The 23,080-nt window shown below is 46.3% G+C and overlaps 3 protein-coding genes across 3 annotated transcripts; all 3 read left to right on the top strand.

Moving 5' to 3' along the window:
- The first annotated feature begins 2,468 nt into the window (after window positions 1–2,468).
- On the top strand, window positions 2,469–4,858 carry HOXA6 (homeobox A6). The gene is made up of 2 exons (XM_036378962.1): window positions 2,469–2,907; window positions 4,253–4,858. The coding sequence occupies exons 1-2, from the start codon at window positions 2,472–2,474 to the stop codon at window positions 4,510–4,512; spliced, it is 696 nt and encodes a 231-aa protein (XP_036234855.1). The 5' UTR covers window positions 2,469–2,471; the 3' UTR covers window positions 4,513–4,858.
- A 1,766-nt stretch (window positions 4,859–6,624) lies between these two features.
- HOXA5 (homeobox A5) lies at window positions 6,625–9,282 on the top strand. Its single transcript, XM_036378961.2, has 2 exons — window positions 6,625–7,232; window positions 8,221–9,282. The coding sequence occupies exons 1-2, from the start codon at window positions 6,671–6,673 to the stop codon at window positions 8,469–8,471; spliced, it is 813 nt and encodes a 270-aa protein (XP_036234854.1). The 5' UTR covers window positions 6,625–6,670; the 3' UTR covers window positions 8,472–9,282.
- Window positions 9,283–20,431: 11,149 nt separating this feature from the next.
- HOXA4 (homeobox A4) lies at window positions 20,432–21,944 on the top strand. Its single transcript, XM_036406402.2, has 2 exons — window positions 20,432–21,017; window positions 21,574–21,944. Exons 1-2 carry the CDS (start codon window positions 20,432–20,434, stop codon window positions 21,900–21,902), a joined length of 915 nt encoding a protein of 304 aa, XP_036262295.1. The 3' UTR covers window positions 21,903–21,944.
- Window positions 21,945–23,080: the final 1,136 nt, after the last annotated feature.

The raw sequence follows: 23,080 nt of genomic DNA, 5'->3' as shown, positions 1-23,080 counted from the left end.
GGCTTTCTTTCTGCTTTTCAGAGTGGGGGCGGGAATGGCGAAGGAAAACTGCTGTGAAATGTGTCCAGGCCGGACATTTCCTCGGCAGACTTGGGGGGCAGCAGATTATTGTGATTCGGGGTTTTCTGGGGTAGGGGGAGGAGCGGAAAGGACGCCTGAATGTGACTGAAGCAGAGATTGCGGTGCAGATTGCTTGGCTGTCACTGTAACTACTCGAACACGACCCAGTCAGGCAAACGTGCAGATTTCATTCCTTTTCGTGTTATGGGATCGGCGAATAAATGTTTTCGGTGCCTGCGATCGGGCTTTCACAACTTGGTTTGGACGCAAACAGTAACTTGAAAAACGGGAAAGAAACAAAAAGGAATGGAGGAGGGGAAAAATCAGACTGTAGTCCATGCTACAAAATGTAAATATAACTAAGCCTGGAGAGATTTTTATTTTAAAATTTGTTTTGGTCTTCGTGTGATGTATTCAAACAAAAGATCGTCTGCCCACAACTTTTTGGAAGTAAGGCCGGTGGGGTTTGTTTGTCCCGAGTATTCTTTTTCTCATGGTGCGTTTTCGTTCTGACTTACTGGCGAAAATATGCTCTTTTAAAAGCCTTTTCGCATTTAGCATGCTGTGTATGAGTGCTTGCTTGCTGGAGTTTCCTCCTTTTTAAACTCTATTCTCACCGAGTAAAAAAACCCTTATTTTTCCGGAGAAATCTGCTTTTCAGGAAATACATGTTTCTGAAATGACCTCTCAAAGCATGCAGCTAGTGAGCTGTAATTCTACCAGGTGTGTTTGTTGATTAGCTGGGCTGAAGAGGTTAAGGAAGTTGAAAAAAAACCCGAAGGCAATCAACATCTGAATGTGAAAGTCCAGCTGAGACTGCAAACAATACAAACTATTGTGGAGCGATGTTTTAACTCACTACTGTTTTATAGGTATCGTAATCTGCCCCCGGAAATGAGACAAATAGTCTCCCAACAACAACAAAACTGTCCTTTGAAAGCTGCTTTAGGAAACGCTGCTCGTACGAATGTCACTTTACGTGACAGAGCGCGTTTAAAATTAGTCCATTCAATCTGTTGTAATGGGCAGGGATTATGAGTAAACACATATTGGAATGAACAACCCCATGTTATCTGCAGCAACTGCAGGGTTACGGCTGAATTAAACCCGCATCAGCGAATTTCATCAGAACAGTTACTGTCCGAGCCCTGGGCCAAGAATTATATTTCCGCTATGGGGTAACTGCCATATTGAAAAATGAAGGTGGAAATGTTTGTTTCGTGTATTGTTCTTCCCCTCTTAAAGACACAAATCTACGTTTAATCAAATTATCCCGAGCAACAACGAAACCGATTGGCTTCCGCTGAGTCACTAGAGGGGTTGTATTAATTAGGAATAGTCCTACTGGCTCGTTTTTGAATTTGAATGTTTGATACCCTCGGCTCTACTCTGGCGGGAGGAGGGTAGACTTGGGGAGAACAGACACATGGAACTTCATCTGGGCTGCCGGGGGGCGCCGGGAGCCCATGCGGCTCTTCCCGAGGCCTCCTCGGGCACTTGGTGCAAATCAAAAATCCCACTCCCCAGAAGGCCACCGCCCCAACCTCCTAATGCTGGGGATGTTCATTAAGATACGAGACCTCTTCCACTGCAGGACGCGTTAGCCTCTCTCACAAAAGCTGGATTCGGCGCTGGGACGGGCTCCCTGAGCTCCGAAGGGAAGCCTTAGTAGAGGGGCAATTTTCGACTGAATGGATAAATAAATGCGTTTTAGAATAGCTTAAAAATCCTTGAATGCAGTTGTGGCATCGCGACGGCAAAACGGAGAGAGGCCGGGTCCCCCCCTCGCCCCCCAGGCTGCGCGGCGCTCCGCTCCCCCTTTCACGTGCTCCCTCCTCTCCAAAGTTTCCCTTCGCAGCATCCTCCACCGCCGTCTCCTTCCCTCCCTCCTCCCTCCCTCCGCCGGAGCGCCGGGGGCGGCTCGCCCACCCTTCCCACGGGGTTGCGCGAATCCTCGTCGTGGGGCCTCCAACTTTTAAGGGCGCCCCCCTCCCCACCCCTCCGGCAGCCGGGGGGGTGTCCCCGCTGCCCGCTCTCGCACCGCCCGCGCTGCCGGGAATTATCGCCGCTCCTGTTGTTGTTATTATTATTACTGGATTATTTTCCCGCGCGGGGGCGGTGCCGCGGCGGGGGCGCGGCCGGTCCCGCGGGCTGCGCGGGGAGCGCGGCGGGCGCGGGGCGGCGCGGCGGGGCCGGGGCTGCCGGTAAGTTGGCGGCGCGGTGGCGGCGGCCCCGGGGGAGCGGGCGCCGCGCGCGCTCCCATTGGCCGCCCCGCCGTCAGCTGCTCCTATTTTCTGCTGTCGCTTTTGGCGCTCGGCCATCCAGAAACAAACCACTTCGATGACTCCTAATAGTTATCGCCAGATGTACTAATACACAACAAATCACGGTCCGGGAGAGGGGGAGAGCAAATGAGTTCCTATTTTGTGAATCCCACTTTCCCGGGGAGCCTGCCCGGGGGCCAGGACTCCTTCCTCGGGCAGATCCCCCTGTACCCGGCGGGCTATGATGCTCTCAGGCATTTTCCGGCTTCGTACGGGGCAAGCAGCCTGCAGGACAAGACTTACACCTCACCTTGTTTCTACCAACAGTCCAACACCGTCATTGCTTGCAGTCGGGCTTCCTATGAGTACGGAGCCTCTTGTTTTTATTCGGACAAGGACATTAGTAGCGCCTCTCCTTCCGGCAGTGGCAAACAGAGGGGGCCCGGGGACTACCTGCACTTTTCTCCCGATCAACAGTACAAAACCAGCGGCGGCCAAGCCAAAATTATAAATGACGAAGGCACCGACCGGAAGTACACGAGCCCTGTTTACCCCTGGATGCAGCGGATGAACTCCTGCGCTGGTAAGGCATCTCGGTGCAGTCAAGGGCGGAGAGGGGAGGAAAAGGAAAAGTTTCTTTTTTTTTTTTTTTTTTTCTTTTCTTTTTTTTTTTTTTTTTTTTTTTTTTTGGCTAGATAAAGTCCAGATTGCTGGAGAAACACGGTTCCTGCAGGGCAATATGTAACATGAAACCTTCGCAGGTTTAGATCTGGCACGTTGGCACCCAGAGAATGGTGGCCAAGGTCCCAGTATGTAGGTTTACTGGTGAAAGTTACAGGGGAATCTTTGGAAAGTAGGGAAAAAAAAAAAAAAGGAACAAAGCACTTTTATCACTCTCTCAAAGCCATCCCAAAGCCTCTGCTCTGCTTCCTCATTGTCAGAGAGCGATGCATGGAATATGCCCTCTGTACTGAGGATCCAAAGCATTTGTGGTACATTCCTCCTCGCCCCCCTCCCCCAGCTCATTAGCCTGTGAGTATTGGATATTGAGAGCACGTTTCTGGGGCCGTGGGCGCACTTCCATGGCATCGCGAATTTTTTCAGACTTAGGAGTGAACTTCACATAATTGAACTATTCTGTACAGGAGTGGTACTGGGGGAATGGGGGGTGGGGGTGGAGTGGGAGGGTTGTACTGGGGTGACATTTATTTTTTATAATCCCAAATTTAAACGTTTACTTCAAGTGTTTGCTAATGACTCGCCTTCTCTCCCATCCTCCCGAGTTTATGTTTGCAGCAGGGTAGGTCTCACTCCTTTTTTTGAAAATTAAACTTTTAGCAAGACCATTCCGATGCTGCTTTGCATTCAAGAGCAATAAATTCCGGAGCAAATGGCAAAACGCTCTTCTATGATCTTTAGCTGATGTCTATAATTATACTTAGAGACCTTCTGCAGTCCCAGCCATGGCAATGGCTGTGTGTTTGTGTCAACACAGCCACATGTGCGTGCACACACACACGCACAGAACATGCGTGAGGCTTCCCGGGTAGCACACGTGTGCCTGTGCCTGTGTGTGCGCACAGGCTCCCAGCGCGCACAGAGCAGCCTCTGCCCAGCGACTCGCACCGTGCTACCTCCTGCACCTTCCCCACGTCCACCTTAAAGCCTCTTTGTATCCCACTTACCCCGTAAGCACACTGCACATCTGCATTTACAGCTCGTCAGGCAGGAGAAAAGGAAAAGAGAGAATTTTAAAAAGAAAAAAAAAAAAAAAAAAGAAAAAAAAAAAAGCCTCCAGGAAACCAGAGCAGCTTCCCCCACTCCCCGTGATTGTGCCTGCAAAAGGAGGCAGAATATTCTAATCGCTCTTTCTGGTCTGAAATCAGTGGGCCCTGTCCAATGCGATCGTTTTGTCTTTACTTCTACAGGTACAGTATATGGAACACATGGGAGACGAGGGAGGCAAACTTACACCAGATACCAAACGCTAGAGTTAGAGAAGGAATTTCATTTTAACAGATACTTAACCCGAAGACGACGTATTGAGATTGCAAACGCTCTCTGCCTTACTGAACGCCAGATTAAAATATGGTTTCAAAACAGGCGGATGAAATGGAAAAAGGAAAACAAATTCATAAATTCCACACAGCCCAGCAGCGAAGACACAGAGGAAAAGTCAGGGGAGTAGAACCACGTTTAATAAACGCTACCAGGCCTTTCCTTAGCGCTTACTACTACTATTAGTATTATTATTATTTACATTGTGTTCCTTCTGCTACTGAAATCCTATAGGTTTGTCACAGTCTATTAATCCCCAAAAGGCTTGGTTAAAAGATGTATATTTGCAATCATCTGTGACTTACTCTAATATATGTGGAAGCCCCAGCTTTCGAGCTACAGGCATGTATGTATGTAACCACCTTCCTAAAGCGTATATGGCGTCGGTTAAAGCATTAGAGAATTGGCCCAGAATTTTAAATGTTTGAGATTAGCATCTCAAATGGGTGAGTGTGTGGGTGTCCCTGGTGTGCTTGTGTGAGAAAAGATAAGCAAATTATTTTTTATCTTTTTTTTTTTTAATTAGAAATGCTTATATTGTAGAAAGAGAAGAGATTTTAGAAAATATTTGGTTTATGTTTTTGCTAGCTCCCGTTACAGCGGGCCATCTCGTTATTCTGTGTTTGGGAGTTTATGATCCGCAGGGGAGAAAAAAGTTTTAGTTATGTATAAGATATTTAAATAGCAAAAGGAAGAAAATTGCTTTTAAAAAACGTTGTATAAATCCCTGTGTATAAACTTTCAGTTAAAGCAAAGATGAATTGCAGGGAGTTGTTTTGTTGTTTTTTTTTTTTTTTTTAATGCCGCTAAACTGCTTAATCTGCACTATAGAATTAAAGTAAAAACTCGGCGTTAAACTTCAGGGGAAGCGAGGGAAGAGGTTTCGAAGCGGGCAATTTTCTGTGGTTCCCGTTGAGCTTACGCTAAGGTTTTGGTGAGCTCAGCTCTGCACTGAAGGGGCTTTGAATTATGGACTACATTTCTTGGAGCTTCGTGAGCTTAGATTGATCTTTTTTGCTTTTATCTTTCTTTCCTTCTCTCTTTCTTTCTTCCTTCCTTCCTTCCTTCCTCCCTTCCTTCCTCTCTTTCTTATTTGAAGAAAAGGTCTTATTAACTTAGGGATTTTCTTTCCTGCTTCTGCGGTATCTTAATTCACATTCACATTACTTAGCACTGGAAAAAATAAATTGATACTTTGAAGAAAAATAGCTGCCATAAAATGCTTCTACTTCGAGCTTTGTAAAAGTAAAATAAGCGCAGAAAAAATATTGATTAATATATATGTATATCTCTCTATATTATATTGCGTGTGCATGAGTGTGCATGTGAAGCTGTGTACAAATGCACTTGTATACGCATCGAGGCTCTTTTGTTTGGAAGGCAGCACAATTTGGGCTACCACTCTAAATGTTTTAAAAGCCAGATCTGGAGAATATAATGCAAAATGGCCACCACCGCATTTAGAGGATTTTTTTCTCTCCGAGAGGCGATGAAATAACGGCAGCCGTAAAGTCGCCTGGAATCTGACCCCCTAGTTGGAAAAAACGCCGCACGATATTCATCTTTAATAGATATCTGCCATTTCACATCGGCAGGACCCGGCTGCCTCTCGAAAGCTCCGGCACGGGAATAAGTGTGGGGGAAATTATAAATCTATGTATATATATGTAGAAGGGACATAAGCCTTGCCAGCACCCGAGAACGGATCCTATAGGATTTGTGAACCGGTGTAAAAAAGCCCCCGCACGGAGGACAAGGCAGGCACAAAGCGGAGCGCTCTCTGCACACCCGGCTCGGAGGAGCAATGCCCGCCAGCCCCGCAGCCTCGCCGCCGCTGCCGCTGCCGGTGCCGGTGGCGGCGGCGGCGAGCCCCGCTCCACTCCGCGCCTCTCCGCGCCGCTCCGCGCCGCCGTCGGGGGCCGTCACCCCGGGCCGACCCCGCGGAGCCGCCGCCATCCCCCGCGCCGCCAGCGGGTGGCGCTGGAGGCCGGCGGACGGGCGGGCGGCGGCGGCGGCGGCGCGCACGGGAGGCGCGCCCCGGGCCGCCCGCGCCCTCCCAGCTCCCCCACCAGTGCACGAGTTTACCTCTAGAGGTCATCAGGCAGGATTTACGACTGGACAACAAAAGCACGTGATGTGAAGCCGTACCCCATATTTGGGTGCCTACGTAGGAGGGAACCAAGTACATGTCCCAGTCATTTCCATAATTCATCATAAATTGTGCAAGGGTGCTATAGACGCACAAAACGACCAAGAGCCACAAATCAAGCACACATATCAAAAAACAAATGAGCTCTTATTTTGTAAACTCATTTTGCGGTCGCTATCCAAATGGCCCGGACTACCAGTTACATAATTATGGAGATCACAGCTCGGTGAGCGAGCAATACAGGGACTCCGCCAGCATGCACTCCGGCAGGTACGGATACGGCTACAATGGCATGGACCTCAGCGTCGGGCGCTCTGCTTCCACTCACTTTGGTGCCAATGAGAGACCCCGCAGTTACCCGGCCAACACCACCTCTGCCTCGACAGAGCCCAGGTACAACCAGCCCGCGACGTCTTCCCACTCGCCTCCCCCTGACCCTCTGCCCTGCACCGCCGTGGCCGGTTCGCCTGTCAGCGAGAGTCACCACGGGGTGAAAAACTCCCTCGCCAACTCCACCAGCACTTCGTCCAATTCCAGCAGCAACACGCACATCAGCAGAGACGGGGTTGGCACCTCGTCTGGGACTGAGGAAGACACTCCAGCAAGCAGCGAGCAGGCAAGTGCCCCGACCGACCAAAGCACAGCCCAGCCTTCACAGCCCCAGATCTACCCCTGGATGCGAAAACTGCACATAAGTCATGGTAAAGCAAATACCCTGTTCTTTCTTTATTTCTCTGGAGGAAAAGGAGGATTTAATGTAAACCGGGTGGCTGCGCCGAGCAAGGTCGGGGAGAGGGGGAGAGGAGGGCGTGAGAGCGGGCAGTCTCCCCGCACACCACAACTCTGCTCGCAGGGAAGCACGCTCCCTTCTCTGGGCGAGTCCCCCCCGAAAGGAAAAAAAAAAAAACCTCTCGGCCCCGAAAACACCGCCCGCCTGGCTCCCAGCGCCGGCGGGGGGAGTAGAAGGCGCCTTGCCGAAGGGAGATCGGGAGCAGAGGCTGCTCCCGGCTCTCCTCTGAATGGGGGACCTTCCAGTGGGAACGGCGCGGCTGACCCCATTTATTTTGCTTAGACATATTAAAAAGAGAATAGGAAAGGGCGAGAAGGGCAGTTTTCACTGCTGGGAAGTCGTGGGGGAGGGGGCAGGGCGAGTCGCCCCAAACTCGGGGTAGAGGGCTCGAGGGGCAAAGCGGGGGAGCAAAGCAACTTTCAGCCCCGGGTACCTGCCCTGCCCTCGCTGCTGGGAGAGCGGCCGGAGGCTCGCTGCCTCCCAGAGCCTTCCCCAGCTCAGCCGTGGGAAAGGGCTGCACGCTTCAGCTTTGCTCTCTCAGCTCTGAAAACCCAGCTATCAGCAGAGACATCCTCCAAATCAGTTTAGCTGGGGGAGGCATGGGGGAGAACTAACCTTATCAAAAAATTAAAAAAAAAAAAAAAAGAAACTGAAAAAAATTAAATTATAAAAAATCGAATCGCAAATCCAAGCGAAAACTTACCGAGACTACCAAATCCCCCTCCCCCAAGCCTTTCCTAAGAGGGGCTGGAGGGGGAAACTTGTTGAGCGTTTATCCAAACCAGAAACAAAACCAAAGCAGGACTGAGAATAACGGTCCTGGTTGCTGGTAGCTGCAATGAGACACGAAAGCTCCGAGAGGCTGCTGAGAATCTAAATCATGTACTTTTCTCTTCCAGACAACATAGGGGGACCAGAAGGGAAAAGGGCTCGGACTGCTTACACCCGCTATCAGACCTTGGAGCTCGAAAAGGAATTTCACTTCAATAGATACCTGACCCGCAGAAGAAGGATTGAAATAGCACATGCTCTTTGCCTCTCAGAGAGACAAATAAAGATCTGGTTCCAAAACAGGAGAATGAAATGGAAAAAGGATAATAAGCTGAAAAGTATGAGCATGGCAGCTGCAGGAGGGGCATTCCGTCCCTAAGCGTTTGATCAATTAAAAGTACTGAGCAGTATTAGCTGACCCTGCGTCGTCTCATGTCAGTACTAAGTTGACTTTCTAAAACTTCCTTGTGTTACTTCTGTGAAGAAACCCTGTTCTTGTCGCCCTTATTCATCTTTTAATCATGAGCCTGTTTATTACCATTCTCTCGCGTGTATAAGTAGATCTGCTTTTATCGTACATTTCTTTGTCTTGAATGGCTTTGTCTTGAAAAAAATAATAGATGTTTTAACTTATTTATATGAAGCGAGCTGTGTTACTTGAAGTAACTGTTAAAACAAAACAAAACTAAACAAAAAAGAACAAAAAGGAAAAAAAAGAAGTTAAAAAAAAAAAGGAGAGAGAGAAAGGAAACCCTCCCCCGGTTTAGTACAAATGTTATGTGTTGCACTCAACCTGCTTAACTGTGCATGTGTGGTCAAGTGTTAATGTCTGTATAGCTCCAAGCTGTTAAAAATATTTTTATTCAAACTACCTATATAATTCCTGTGTAATTAATGCTGTTGTAGAGGTGAAATGATGAAATCAACTGAACTTGTCCTACGTGTAGTGAATAGTGAATCTGTGACGAAAACTGTGATTCCAAGCAGTATGTCCTTGCTGTGCCTTTGTATATGACTCTTTGCACGAACTCTTAGAAGTGGCTCTTATTAAGCGCAGCTTCTGTGATGTATGTTTTTTGTGAACAAAGTTACAAATATAGTCAAAGTCTGGCTGTTTGAGCAAACTGTGATCAGCTTTTTTTTTTTTTTTAATTATTATTATTATTATTATTTGTTTTTAAAAAAACCTGACTGGAAATCAACAAAAAAATAAACTTTCTATTGTAAAGTTTTTGTGATCTGGTTTGTGCAAAGCAAGAAGTTGTGCTTCCTGATTTGCCTCTGAAAAAGAAAAAAAAAAATTAGCCCGTGCAGAATTTGTTGTAATATTTTACCTGGCTCCTGCTGCACGTTGCATATGGTGGATGCTGCAATTGTCCACTACCAGTATTTTTAATTGAAAGTTTTACCATAAGTTCTTCCTTACTTGTTTCTCGCTAGGTGGAAAGCTGCATCGCAGGATCACAATCAACACCCTTTGTGGCTGAATCAACTGTTAACTGTTTGCTGATGGTTGAAATTAAAAAAAAAAAAACCCAACCAAAAAAAAAAAAACAACCCCCAAAAAAAAACCACAACCCAAACCCCAAAACATGTGCTTTGTTAAAATACGCTGCGAACTCCAGGGTGTGTTTGCATCGCTCTAGAATTTCTCCTGTGGTTTCATTAAATATATTTTAGGACAGCCATGTCCAAGCCCTCTGCGCCTATTAGTAATCCTCTCTAGCCACATTCCCACTCTTCACCCTTTAAAGATTTTTGGTTTTCTTCGCTAGAATTAGTTTGCTATAAACGTAATGTTACTTACCCCATCAGAGCTTGAATGGTTAACTCTTCTGAGCTTCTAAGAGCAACTAAAGATTTGCACATTTACTGACTGGTTACATTGATGCCTTCCCTTAAAAGTTATAAAACAGTAAACTTTATAAGCCCCAGTTCCGGCTATATGACATTTGGGTGCCAAATGAATAGGGTTTTGTCTATGAATTAGATCGTAAAATCATCCATAGCACAGACAGATAGGCTCACTGGCTATAAAAAGTCACGTGGTGCCATTAAAGTAAGTTTTATGGTTTTGGGGAGTTGACATCCAACATTATATACCACATAACATATAATCTCACTGACGCTGGACTTCATTTGACTCTTTTGCAGGCTACGTGTGCCTCCTGGCCATTCAAATTGTCAGGTTTAGGGACAGAAGTATCCAAACCACAAGTTCTCAGTACTATGTGAAAAATGGCTCCTTGCAAGTCAAAGGTAAGTTTTGTGCACAAGTTCCTTAAAGTTTATTTGTACAGTGGGGAAGCCGAGGCTCCTGCTCGCTCTCGCTGCCTCTCGCCTCTCTCTTTCTTTCTCTTTCTCTTTCCCTTCCTCTCCGCCTGGAGGTTTTCAGGACGGTCCCACCGAGCCCGAGAGGCAGGATCAAGCACTAATGATCCAGGTTGCGCTGCAAATACTTCCCCCATCCCTTCACTCGCAGCAGCTAGCTCTCTATTTTAACGATCAAATCAAAGTAAACCACAATAAGCGACTTTGGCAGAGATGGATTTTGGGGCCTAGCTTTAATCACTTTGACTACCGCAGAAGATAATTACTTCCTTTGCTCCAATAGACTCTCCAAGTTTGGAGAGGTTTTGTTTAGCAAAGAGTAGTTACTGCAGGCGATTAAAAAAAGGGAGAAACAAAATAGATTGGGCTTGATATTATCTGGGCAGTATCTTATGGAGGCATGATAGAGTTGGAGGCGTGATGATGTGGTAATAATCTTTGGATTGGTGAAATATGTTGCACATCAGAGCCAGTATTAAAATGGCACAGACTGTACTGGAGTGTTTAGATACATATTTTCTGCATTGGGTTGTGCAGAAAGCTTTAGCTGTGTGTATATGTGCATCTGTGAGTGTGTAGTGTGTTTTGGGGGTGCGCATTTATAACGCTGCTGTAACTTTTTCCCGGTTCTATACGTAACTGCAGAAATATAAATGTATTTAAATTATATTCATGTGTGCCTGCATGTACAAATCAGTTTGTATGTCTGTGTAAAGCCGTGCAGATGCATATATGTGTCTAATATTGGTGTATGCATGTACACAAAGGGTGTGTACACATATATAGGTTCCTGTGACTTCCTTTTTTTTTTTTTTTAAAGCGAACCAATTGACTGTAACTTGTAGCATTAATACAAGAGACTACAGGTCATTAGAGTGCTGCAAATTATGAAATACGGGCTTGGTTTATTGAAGATTGTAAATATCCCCCTAGCTCTGCTCTCTCCCTTTCTGCCTTATATTGCTGGCTGCCATTGTGGGGTAGGCCCCAGCTGCGTGTTTACTTCAACATTCTTTTTATTTAAGTGGACTGTTCTCACTAGAGTGTGATTACTCAGCAATAAACTTTATGGCCGGATTTAACTTCAGTCTTTGAATTTCCAGGACTTGAATGAAAGGGTGAAAGGAACTCTATCTTTCTCCGGGTAACATTAAGGCCTGATCCTTATCCTCAGAGCTGTTACTTTGGCGAGTGATCTCGGGGGTATAAACAGACTAGTCAGGGGCTATGGTAGAATTCTGAGAATTGCTTATTATCTATCTATCTATCTATCTATCTATCTATCTATCTATCTATCTATCTATCTATCTATCTATCTATCTCTCCAAACCAGCTGTGGGTATCTCTTTCTCTGCACAGGTTTAGAGTAACATTGATTCGGCAGATTGCATTGTTTTCTTTTATGTGTCATAAAGTCGGGTTTGCAAAAGAATTGAGTGGTTTGATGTGAGAGAGAGATGGGCTTTGCTTTATTTTGCTAGTGCTATGCCATTTGAATGTTGTGGTTTAGGCTGGTTTGGCTACTGTGAGCAAAAATGGGAGAAAGGCGCAGGGTTTTAGGAGGGTAAGGTTGTTGTGTACCTCTGCAAAGTCTGCATATTGCTGACTGATCCCTATTTTTAATTTATTTGTCTTTAAAGAAATGGTAGTATCTAAGGTAGGTTCATCCCAAAGAGCTCAGTTTTAAAAGCATTTAATATTTAAAGTCAACCCTTGCGGAAGATAAATAGAGTCTGATGCCTTTGTGTCTGTCGATCCTTCCTGTCAGCACTAAACAAACACATCTGCATATATTTCATATTAAAAAAATGAGAAAGGCTTTAAAAGAGCATATCCAAATGCACATTTGAAAATAATTTCCTTTTAAACAGCTGGAGATTTTATAGTGCTCTAGTTGACACATTTTCGTCAATAGGAATATCAGAAAGTTGTATATGATAGACGTGTATTATATTATACTATATGCCATAAAATTTTATAGTTTGAGGCAAGGCATGAAAAACCCTTAAAAGTTTGGTCCTCATTTATATATAGGTCGTTTTCCAAGGAAAACCCTTTGCTTGTAGATGGGAATTATATCAGACACAAACAGCTCATGACTACTCAGTATTTAATAACACTGCCCTATTTGAATTAACTGGCTAATATACAAGCACACACGGACGCCCGTTGGACTAATATTTTAGGATCCTGGATATCATCCTGGATTGTAATTTTTCATTGCCTGGAGTGAAAAGATTTGCTACTGTGTATTTTCCACATTTTTGAATGTGGCTTCTGGACCATATCCCACACAAAACAATGTACAGTCGTTCAAGAACTATGGAAAAGAAAAATATCCCTAGGTCCAGAAGCATATGAGCCCGCCTGTACTGCGAAAAACACTGGCAACAAAAGAAAGTTAGCTAGAAATCACAACTTCACCCTGTTTCTGGCCCTGCCCTGTATTAAGCATCACAGTTGAAACCATTCAAATACAGAAATGAGTTAAGATTTCCTAATACGCTTTGAAATTTGAAATTCAAACGAGCCCAGCCTGCCGAACTCTGCGAAAATAATCCCAGATCCGAATTGTTTTCCGAGGGAAAATGTCATGGGAAATTATACCTGGGAGTCAGGCGAGAGGTATCTGCACACCTTATTTTTCTGATGAGTTTAGCGGATTAATAGGTGCAAGTTTTTTTCTATTTTAGGAATGGCACGTTGCGTTCTGAGATTTGAAATACAGTTTACTTAATCCTTTGAAAGAAATACTTGCCTGTAGTGTCTCATGTCTAAGTGTAAAACCAATTGAAGATTAGGCAGCTCTCTTAATGTGTGGAACTGGTGACTTTGCAAGACTTAACTTTCTCTAAACCAGGAGTGTAACAATCCAATGGAAATTCATCCGTAAATTACAGCTCTACAGCCTTCTCTAAACCATGCAAATGCCCTAATTTCAGAACAAGGAAATTATTATTCTGCCATTTCCTTACATGTAATGTGTGTGTATCTGTGGAAAGGTGACAATAGAGGAGTTTGCAATTTGCTCCATGGGAAATTGAATGAAACCGATCATGAGGGGGGAGATCAGGAGGTTTCGATTTCTAACGCTGAATACGGGAGCAATGCGTTTTCCCTCCCCGTAAATACAGATTTGACGCATTTAATGCAGACACGAGTAAATCTCTTGACCAAGTTAAGATGTCGTTTGCTTTCTTAGTCCTTTCTCTTTCTGCCCTCAAAATCTCCCGGATTTGAGGCTAGGGTTACTAGCTAGAGCGGAAAACCACAGTTACCACAATCTTCTGGTCATCTTTGAAGATATTATCCCTTTCAAATTAAAGCATCTTCACTAATGTCTCTCTGTAAGGCAAATACTCATGGACCACCCCGGTCACATGTTCCTATAGCTATGCGCACAAACAATTTCAAATCTGACACAGAGATCGTGTAAAATTTGCATGGATTTTGCCTTATAACACGCAAAAGGAATCTTTTCTATATCCCCTCCCCCCAAAAAATGTCTTTTCAATAATAATATTTGCTATGAAGGTTATTGGGTAATTATTGCAATTTTGTGGAACAGTCCTTGCTTGAGGTGAAGTCTGTCTCCGGATAATAAATGGCAGCCCATGCAGTTCACTGCCAGGTTAAGTAAATGCAGAAAAGATAAATCTGCACACCCTAGGAATCACCAGCAGAGCTCGCTTTAGACCAAGTTCACAGTCAACTCGTTTGCCTAGACAAGGCTTCGCAAACAATTAGACTTGTTTCTTTATGTTTAAATCAAGGAGAAATGACTAAAACCCTTCAGCAGAGAGCTGCAGCTTTTCCCCCAACGCTCGTCGTTCCATTCCTTCCAACCTCACGCCCGGAACTTACCCAGCAATTCACCTGCAATTGTAACCATTTAGCGCCTTTGAGTAACAGGCTTCCCTCCAACGCTGCCGAAAGGCTGTGCAAACTGATCTAACAGCATTTTACAAAGCTGAGAGATTAAGAAAAAGGAAAAAAAAAACGATTAAAAATGCAAAAGTATCCGATTTCTCAGCAGCAAGAAGAAGGAAAAAAAAAAGCAACAATAAAAAAGAGAGCCCTTAGAAAGCTGGGGGAAACAAGCAGAAGTATTGAAACAAACAGTGCGAGTCTCTTACTCCTAAAAGAAGCTGCATAGCTTTTGTATATCTTTGTGGTTAAGGGCGTTACAACTGCAGGTCAAAAAGTTGAGGGTCAAAAGTTTACGTTTTGCACCACTCTTAGTCATTCGCCCAGACAGAGTTTGATGTCAATGTTATAGCCGAGATCTTGACTATCAGCACAAAAGATAAAATAGCTTTGAGTTACGTGTGTATCACAGTATGGACTCCAGGTGAACCCTACTGGCTGAATGACCTCAATTACCAAGGAAAGGATAGAAAATTCCTCTTTTCAAGAGTAATACACGTTGTATTTCATCTTGAATTATCAGCCACATTTGCGTCTGAATATCTCGGGTTCAGCCGCGGCAGGTAAACACGCGTGTCACCCACACAGAAGCCACTGGTGTTGCCTCCTCCGAAAGTCAGGTAGCAAAATGCCTCACCCTTGTTTATTATATAATAACCTACTCTAAGAGGTTTAATGTTAAGCCTTCTCACTTTGCAAAATGGCAGGAAGATAAGATAGGAGCGAAGCTATTAACGCGTGTATCGATCCTAGCCGCGTCTTTGTTTTTGCTCTCATTTCTGTAGCGACCGCTAAACTGTGCTTAAACAGGACATGCCGGAGATAATACGGGCTATATGTTTGGTCCGAAGGAGCTCGTTTAAAATGCGGAGCGGTGGAGCTGTGGTGCGATACCCATGGAAAATATTACGGAGAAGCTGGCCCCCTGCGCCTCTCCGTGATTTGGAGGGTTCTCACAGCCTTCTGGAATTACCCGAGGCGGCAGTTCCCAGCGAAATTGGGAATAGGACGCGTTGTTTTTCCTCTCGCCACCCACCCCTCTTCACCCTTCCAAGAAAAAGTTTAGTGGAATTTCTTTGCGCGGAGAGATTCCCACATTGCTGGGATTTTTTTGTTCCCAGTGCCGCCTCTGAGTAAAAGCTTTAGCTCCTTGGTTAGACGTGTCTGCAGGGAGAACTAGCCAATATTGCTCAAGCAAATTCATTTTGGAGGACATCATCGCAGACGGGATTCAGCTTGAAATTTTAAGGCTGAGGGGTCGGTGGAAGAGGGAAAGGATACTCGAATATAGCCATAATCAGACCTGAAAGGTGTGGAGGAGGCGACAGTGCGACAAGGAAATCCGAGAAAGAGCGCACCTCACCCCCAGCCACGCATTGCTGCCTTTCCACCCCCAAGGCAGCAGCCTACACCGGCCTCTGTGTAACTGGTACGCGTGAATTATTTGCCAGAGACACAGCTGGATCGTGGCAGGCGAGCGCTGTATCTTGGGAACAAGTACGCGAGAGGTTAGATATCAGATTAGCCAAAGTGATTATCGGAGATTGTGCCTAAAGTACCTGCTGAAGCCTGGAAAGTGTGTAATGCAAGTGTTTGCTCGGCGTGTAGACGCTGTTCACAAGTTGTTGCTGCTGCTCACTTGTAGCGAGCCCTGGCACTGCACGTTTAGGGAGCCTGCCCGCTCTGGAGATAGTATATAACCTTTCACATCCAGACTATTTATTTGGTGTAAGAGCGAAGCCTGATAACAAGCTAAAAACCGTAGCCAAATATCTATTTTGTTAGAGAATAGCAGGCGGATTGTTTCCAAGAATAACAATGCGTCTTTGATATACCCAGAATGAAAGCTGTTACTATAACCGGCTTACTCAAGAGTAGGTGACAGAAATCCATTTACTTCCTCACTAAAACAATTAGTGGTCCGAATTCCATATTTTAAATCTGGTTTAGAATAAAAATATCAATGAGAATAATTTCAAAGGAGTTGAATCCGCGACTTACATAAATATTGACTCTTTTCAATTATTGTTTAAATTGTTTCCCCCTTCCCCCCCCCCAAAAAAAAAAAAAAGCCAACGGGCTACAACAGGACAGTTCAGTTAATAATTTGAGACGAACTCTTTCTGTCCTTTCACTCTCTGCATTCAGCACGCTGCTCTCTGGCGTGGAAGGTCTGCTCAAAAGACCATTCATTTAAAATCCGAGCACAAATCACATTTTACGTGTGTTTATTTAAGCGCACCAGGACAGGGTGACCAAACCCCGCCAACCATCCCGTTGTTAAGAGGAGCCCCAGTGCCAGGGAAACCATCGCTTTCATCAAATGCTGAACTTGGGGCAAAAATGCCAACATTGCCCCGGCAGCGCCCATCGGGAAGGACGCTCTCATCCGCGGAGGCAGGAGCAGCCTCGGGGCTGTATCATTCCCAGGAACAAAGAAAGGAATACAGTCGATACATTCCATAACGTTTACATTTTCCCTCGATTTTTTTCTTATTTTTCCCTTAGAAGAAGTGACCTGGGCAAAGCACCCTGCTATCTAAAAGACACTGTTGTAGACCTTTTAGAAAAACTAAGTCCAAGGCCGAGGTGAACTTCAGGTCACCGCGTCTAACAAATATGAAAATGTCGCCTGGTGAAGGGCACGCCTTGTTATTTAACAAAGACTGTCAATGTGTAAGATTAATAAGAAACAAAATGCACACGGTGTCACTTTTCGGTCACTTTGAAACTTGGGACAGCCTCGCATTCAAGAGGGGAAAGCTGGGACTAAATATATTCAAAATGGTTCAAATCAAAGTCAAACCAGGCTGCTAGTGCGATTCTTCCTCCTCCTACCGCTCTCGGTGGAGGATGCCCGGCAAGGCAAGAGGTTGACTTGAATTATTATTATTATTATTATTATTATTATTATTATTATTATTATTATTATTATTATTATTACACTACTACTACTATTCTTATTATTGCCGTTGTTACTATTATTTTCTCTTTCGTGGTAATTATGTTTTAGCTGCGTATGTGGAGGGTAACAGGAATGCTTGCCTGTTTCACAAGAAAAAGAGGGATCCCCTTTTTCTCCCTCTTTCGGTATGTATTGAGTTGCTTTTCTTGGTGCATGAAAATTTACTCTGTCCCTCTAAACTTAATTCCAGTTCTGTCCCCATCCCATTCTCGGCCAGCCTCGGTCAGGAAACTCTCGCTTCTTTATTAATTGATTGAAGTCTCCTTCTCCAGTGAAATCGAGCCTTTAGTCCTTCTAGAAAAATAAGGGAGCTGGCCTATTTTATCCTATCCTTTTCTTTCTTTGAGAACTTAGGGTGATGGTACAAGTTTGTTAAAGGGAAGTACTGGGGGAAAAAAGGGTTTGAGATTGTTTATTACAGCCATAAATCTTGCAGTAAAATGTCGAAATGGCCGTGTGCAAGATAACACTTGGTGGTCTTGGCTGGGTTCTTGTTTATGATAACAAAACCAGAAAGACACGGAACAGGCCTTTTGGAGGTCCTGCCTCAGCACATCTTCACAGACTAAGAGAACCACACGAAAAAGCCAGACTTGAGCTGGGCAGCTCAGGTCACCTTGCAGATTTACACTCGTATACAAAATTGAGTCCTTCTCTCTGTAACCAAGCGCCAGAGCCTTCCTGCAGAAAAGGGCACGGTGAAACTTTGAGATCTAATCACAGTAAATAATATGAAGCAGAGCCCGGTCAACTCTCCCAATATAGCGCTGATCTTACAAACCGAGACAACACTTCTCGTTGTGTTTTACTGTGGCGTGGGAACACGGCAGCCCGCTGTAGTGCTCCGGCCATAGAGCCTCAGGACTTATGCCGAGGATAATATTTACGATACCCCAGTGTAATTCATCTGGTGCTAGCCGGCAGGTATTTGTATGTATGCGTCTCTGTGTGTGCATGTATCTCTTTACACCGGGAAAACGTTATCGTGGCGGACTTCGGCGGTCTTTTATTTTTAACAGTCATGCAGATGGGAGCTTTTTTTTCTTTTAGGAAATGGGTTTACTGTTGTTTTGTTGTTTGGAATCTAAATAAAACAATCTCCCCTTTTCTATCAAATGTGTGCTGTTGAGCAGTTGCGGCTGTCTCTGTGTGTAACCGCGTGTGTGTAACCGCATTTCCTCTCCACGCAGAGTAAATAGAGAAACTTATCTATTACTCTAGTTAGAGTTCCATAGATGTGCTGTTGGAAATGAGTAAGTAAATGTGTTTTAACTCTCTTTACAAATTAGACATTCGATAGTAGGAGGAAATGAGTGATTGTTTAGATAAGTACCCCAGTATACCCAAGTGCTGGAAATGTTCTAGCATATTACAAGCCGCATGCAACGTGCGTGCCTATGTGTCTGTGGATAAAATATAAATCGATACGCTGTGTGTCTTGTTAGATAGAATATATATTCAAATAGAATTTTATTGCATGTATCCATTATCTATTAAACTGCAAAAGACAATAATCTGAATTTAAACCACGGTAACTGTTAGTGTAATATCTTTAGGAAGGCAAGATCTAAACTGTATCATATTTACGCTTGATATATTAGAAGTATTTACCCATACCAGCAGATGAGATTTAGCCACTCAGCAATTATATTCTCTAAGGGTGTGGTAAATATTTCTATCTGTTTATATTCTTTCCTGTACAGATAAAAAAAATAATCTGAAAAAGTTCGCGTCTACTCCAAATGTGGCAGACTAACTGACTTTCAATAAGTACTTTTTTTCCCCTTAGAATAAGAGCGTAATTAGTTTAACCATCAAATTTCAATTACCTAAGGTCAGGGCGGTTGCCTCGTTTCCCCCTGAGCTGCAAATACTGTTAACAGTCTCAGTTTTAGCAATCTGGAAGTGCCCGAGTGCCCTCTCGCTCCTACACCAGGGTTTACGAGCTACTGCTACGAAGGCGCTAGCGATTTCTTATGGAAGTGAAAATTAAAAATAAACCCCAGACGAGGCAAACCAACGGACTTAAATTCGTAGTTCAGAAAGCTCTGCTCCGCGGGGAGGGATGCTCCCAGGGAGCCCTGTAATCGCCGGTAGGAAGTGTTTGATACCGTCGTGTCCGTCTTCCCCTCTCCCTTCCCCCTCTGCTCCCCGTTATTTTCAGGCTCGCTCTATGCCTCACACCCCGCAAGCCCCTCGAGGACTCTCCTCGGCCTCCCCGCGACCTTCGTTCTAACTTTCCCTCCAATTAGCCCAGCTTCAAAGGGGCACAAGGCTGTCCCTGGAGCCCGCGGCCACCGCGGTCCGCAGCGGCGGGGCGCTGGGGACAGAGGCTGGAGGGCGGCCGGTGGCCTGTGCCCGACAGCCGCTGCCGCCCTCTGCCTGCGCGCAGCCCCGGCGTTTGGAGATGGGCTTGTTCAAAAGGGTTGTGCAACGCCTTGTGCAATGCCTGCCTCCCTCCGGATCGCGCAGCTGGGCTGCGCTCCGCTTCCTCGCACTGCTTCCTACACTCTCCCACGGGAGAACGAAGACACAAAAAGTGCTGGGGCGGGCGGGGCGGGTGGGAGACTGTCAAAGCCGGATTAGTTTTATCTCGCTTGACACCGCGACTGCTGGACGCGGCCCGGGCCGGCGGGCGGGAGGAGCCGGGGATGCTGGTGAGGAGCGGACGCGGGGCGCTCCCTCGCCAGGCAGCCGCCGCCCGTGGGGGAGGCGCGGTCCCCGCCGAGGGTCCGCGGGCGCGGAGCTGCCCTGCGGCCGCTCGTCCCTCTTCCATTTCCTGATCCGGGGTCCGCGGCCCCGCGCGGTAATTGGCGCTGGCGGTCAGGTGGTGGCGGGGCGGCGGGGGGTGCGGGTGTGTGTGTGCGCGGGTGTGTGTTTGTGTGTGTTGTAGGCGCTCCAGGGGTGGGAAGAGAGGAAGGGAGGGGAGTGCAGTGGGAAGGAGGGGGGGGGGGGGAAGGGCTGGAGGCCCAAACTTTGGCAGCGGCAGCACTTGACAGCAGCGGGAGGGGGAGAGGGAGGGAAGGGAGGGAAGGGGGGGGGAAGGGGAGGGGCCTCGCCGAGCCCAGAAAAACGACAACGCGAGAAAAATTAGTATTTTTGCACTTCACAAATTAATGACCATGAGTTCGTTTTTGATAAACTCCAACTACATCGAGCCCAAATTCCCTCCCTGCGAGGAATACACGCAGCACAGCGGCAGCGCCGGCAGCTCCGCCAGCTACCACCCGCACCACTCGCACCCGCACGCCCCGCCGCCGCCGCCGCCGCCGCCGCACCTGCACGCCGCGCACCCGGGCCCGGCGCTGCCCGAGTACTTCCCGCGGCCGCGCCGGGAACCGGGCTACCAGGCTCCCGCGGCGCCGCCGGGGCCGCCGGGGCCGCCTCCCGAGGCGCTCTACCCCGCGCAGGCACCCTCCTACCCCCAGGCGCCCTACAGCTACAGCAGCGCCGGCAGCGCCGCCCCGGGCCCCGAGCAGCCGCCCCCGGGCGCCTCGCCGCCGCCGCCCGCCAAGGGCCACCCCGGCCCGCCCCAGCCCCTGCTCCCAGGCCATGCCCTGCAGCGCCGCTGCGAAGCTGCCCCCGCCGCCGGGGCCGGCACCGGGCCCGCCTGTCCGCTGCTGCCCGACAAGAGCCTGCCCGGGCTGAAGGGGAAGGAGCCGGTGGTCTACCCCTGGATGAAGAAGATCCATGTGAGCACGGGTGAGTTGCCCTTGCCAGGGGGAGGTGGGGATGCGCCTGCAGAGGAGGGAAGGGGGGAGGGTGCTCCCGGGACCGGGATGGGTCGTGGCGTGTGTGGCTTTTTTTTCCCCCTCCTTCTCCCTCCGCGTTTCTTAATAGTAAAGGGAAAAAAAAAAATCAAGAAAAAAAAAAAAAGAAAAGAAAAGAAAAAAAGGGGAAAAAAAAAGAAAAGAAAAAAGTGAGAAACCTTTTGTATCCGGGGTCCTTTATCAAAAGATTTACGAGACGCCAAACTGTTAGGGCAGTAATTATAGCCCCCATAAATTTAATTGCCCTGCAGTGGCTCTGGGCCATGTGTCTTTGAAGCTTTTCTTCTAACCCAAATGCCCATCACCATTTTTTATTGCTCCTCGATTGTCCCCACTGTCGATAGGCTGGGAAACAATTTTTCTTGCCGTTTATGTATCTTATGTGAACCCGGTGTCAAGTTATTATATAATGATTATGTTCCATCCCTTCCCCTCTCCTTCTTTCCTCTCCGCGTGTGTATGTATGTGCCTGTGTGTGCACGTTTCAGTCAACCCCAATTACAACGGAGGGGAGCCCAAGAGGTCTCGCACTGCCTACACCAGACAGCAGGTCCTGGAGCTGGAGAAGGAGTTTCACTTCAACCGCTACCTGACCAGAAGGCGACGCATCGAGATCGCGCACACCCTCTGCCTCTCCGAGCGCCAGGTCAAAATCTGGTTCCAGAACAGGCGCATGAAGTGGAAGAAAGACCATAAACTGCCTAACACAAAGATGCGTTCCTCAAACCAGTCCACACTGAGCCAGCAGTCCAAAGCACAGACACAGGGCCACCCCCATCCGCTCGATGGGGCTACACCCAACGCAGCTGCGCTATAAATACGGTTTTTGGTTTGAGTCTTTTTGGTCTTTTTTTGTTTGGTTGGCTTTTTTTTTTTTTTTTTTTTTTTTTTTTGTCGTTGTTGTTGTTGTGTTTTTTAAAATATATATATATACCTATCTATTGGGGTTTTCAAGCTGCCTCGAGGGGGAGGCTGGCCTTTTGGACCAAACTGTGTAAAACAAAACAGGAGCAGAAAAGGAAGACGAGACGTGTCCAAGAACGGGCACATGTTTAAACCAAAACCCGGACGATTGTCTACATTGTATATAGATAATGGTTCCATGCCCATCATTTTTTTCTATTTATGGAAACACTCTCTTGCCCTCGGTGTAAGAGAGGGATGGATGCTGTCATGGACGAATTCTCTGTACCTAAGACGGACTCTTTTTTTTTTTTTTTTTTTTTTTTAAAGGAGCACGATAAAAATAAAAAACTTTTAAAACAAAGGAAAGAGCTCGTGAGACACTTGTGTAAGGCATTGACTTGAATAGCGCTGTTTTGTGGTGTGTTCATGGATTTCTCTGTGTGTGCTTGTGTGTGTGATGGTGCACAGGCACGTATACACACACAGACCAACATGGGAGAACGAACACGTCCACAAGAGGTTAAAGACTTGTGAAAAAGTCCCCTTACGCTGTCTAAAGGAAAATGTTTTATGTATCAAAGGTAACTTAACTGGTTTTAAGTGTAGTCCCCTCAGTAGCTGTGATCTATTAGTTTTTCTCCACATTCCCTATTGCATTTATTTAAAGAAATATTGCTATAAAGGCTGTTGCTGTCTTCATATTTGGCACCGTCTAAATAGTTTGGGTCCATGTACAATTTGTGGATTTTTGGTGTAATGTATAACAGTGCCAAATGCTAGTAATAAAGATTATTCTGTACAAAAAAATTAAACGCTTGAAACACAAGTCCACTACGTGCTGTTTCATCCACCTTGTCCATGGCTGGTGTTGGCATCAGGAATGGAAAACAACAGTTTAATGCATTGTTTTGACTTGGATTCATCTTGTCAATAAGGTAATGGTTATTTTAAATGTGGTGAAAAACCTCCTGACTCCTACTCGCCTGGCTGGGAAAAATTGAGTTGCAGGACGAGGAAAGGTCTTGCTTCATTGTATAGGTGAGTGGTGCTCTCTTTAGCTGACTTAGACAGAATGAGGCTGACTCCACC

This window comes from Molothrus ater, chromosome 1, assembly GCF_012460135.2.
Source record: "Molothrus ater isolate BHLD 08-10-18 breed brown headed cowbird chromosome 1, BPBGC_Mater_1.1, whole genome shotgun sequence".
Lineage (NCBI taxonomy): Eukaryota > Metazoa > Chordata > Aves > Passeriformes > Icteridae > Molothrus > Molothrus ater.
Note: the sequence above shows the minus strand (reverse complement) of the source record. Positions and strands in the feature narration are given on the sequence as shown.

Excerpts from the sequence above, each read along its gene's own strand:
- HOXA5 (XM_036378961.2), top strand. The coding sequence starts at position 6,671 with ATGAGCTCTTATTTTGTAAACTCATTTTGCGGTCGCTATCCAAATGGC. Across the intron at positions 7,233-8,220 it reads AAAACTGCACATAAGTCATG|ACAACATAGGGGGACCAGAA; the intron begins GTAAAGCAAATA and ends TTTCTCTTCCAG.
- HOXA4 (XM_036406402.2), top strand. The coding sequence starts at position 20,432 with ATGACCATGAGTTCGTTTTTGATAAACTCCAACTACATCGAGCCCAAA. Across the intron at positions 21,018-21,573 it reads GAAGATCCATGTGAGCACGG|TCAACCCCAATTACAACGGA; the intron begins GTGAGTTGCCCT and ends TGCACGTTTCAG.
- HOXA6 (XM_036378962.1), top strand. The coding sequence starts at position 2,472 with ATGAGTTCCTATTTTGTGAATCCCACTTTCCCGGGGAGCCTGCCCGGG. Across the intron at positions 2,908-4,252 it reads GCGGATGAACTCCTGCGCTG|GTACAGTATATGGAACACAT; the intron begins GTAAGGCATCTC and ends TTACTTCTACAG.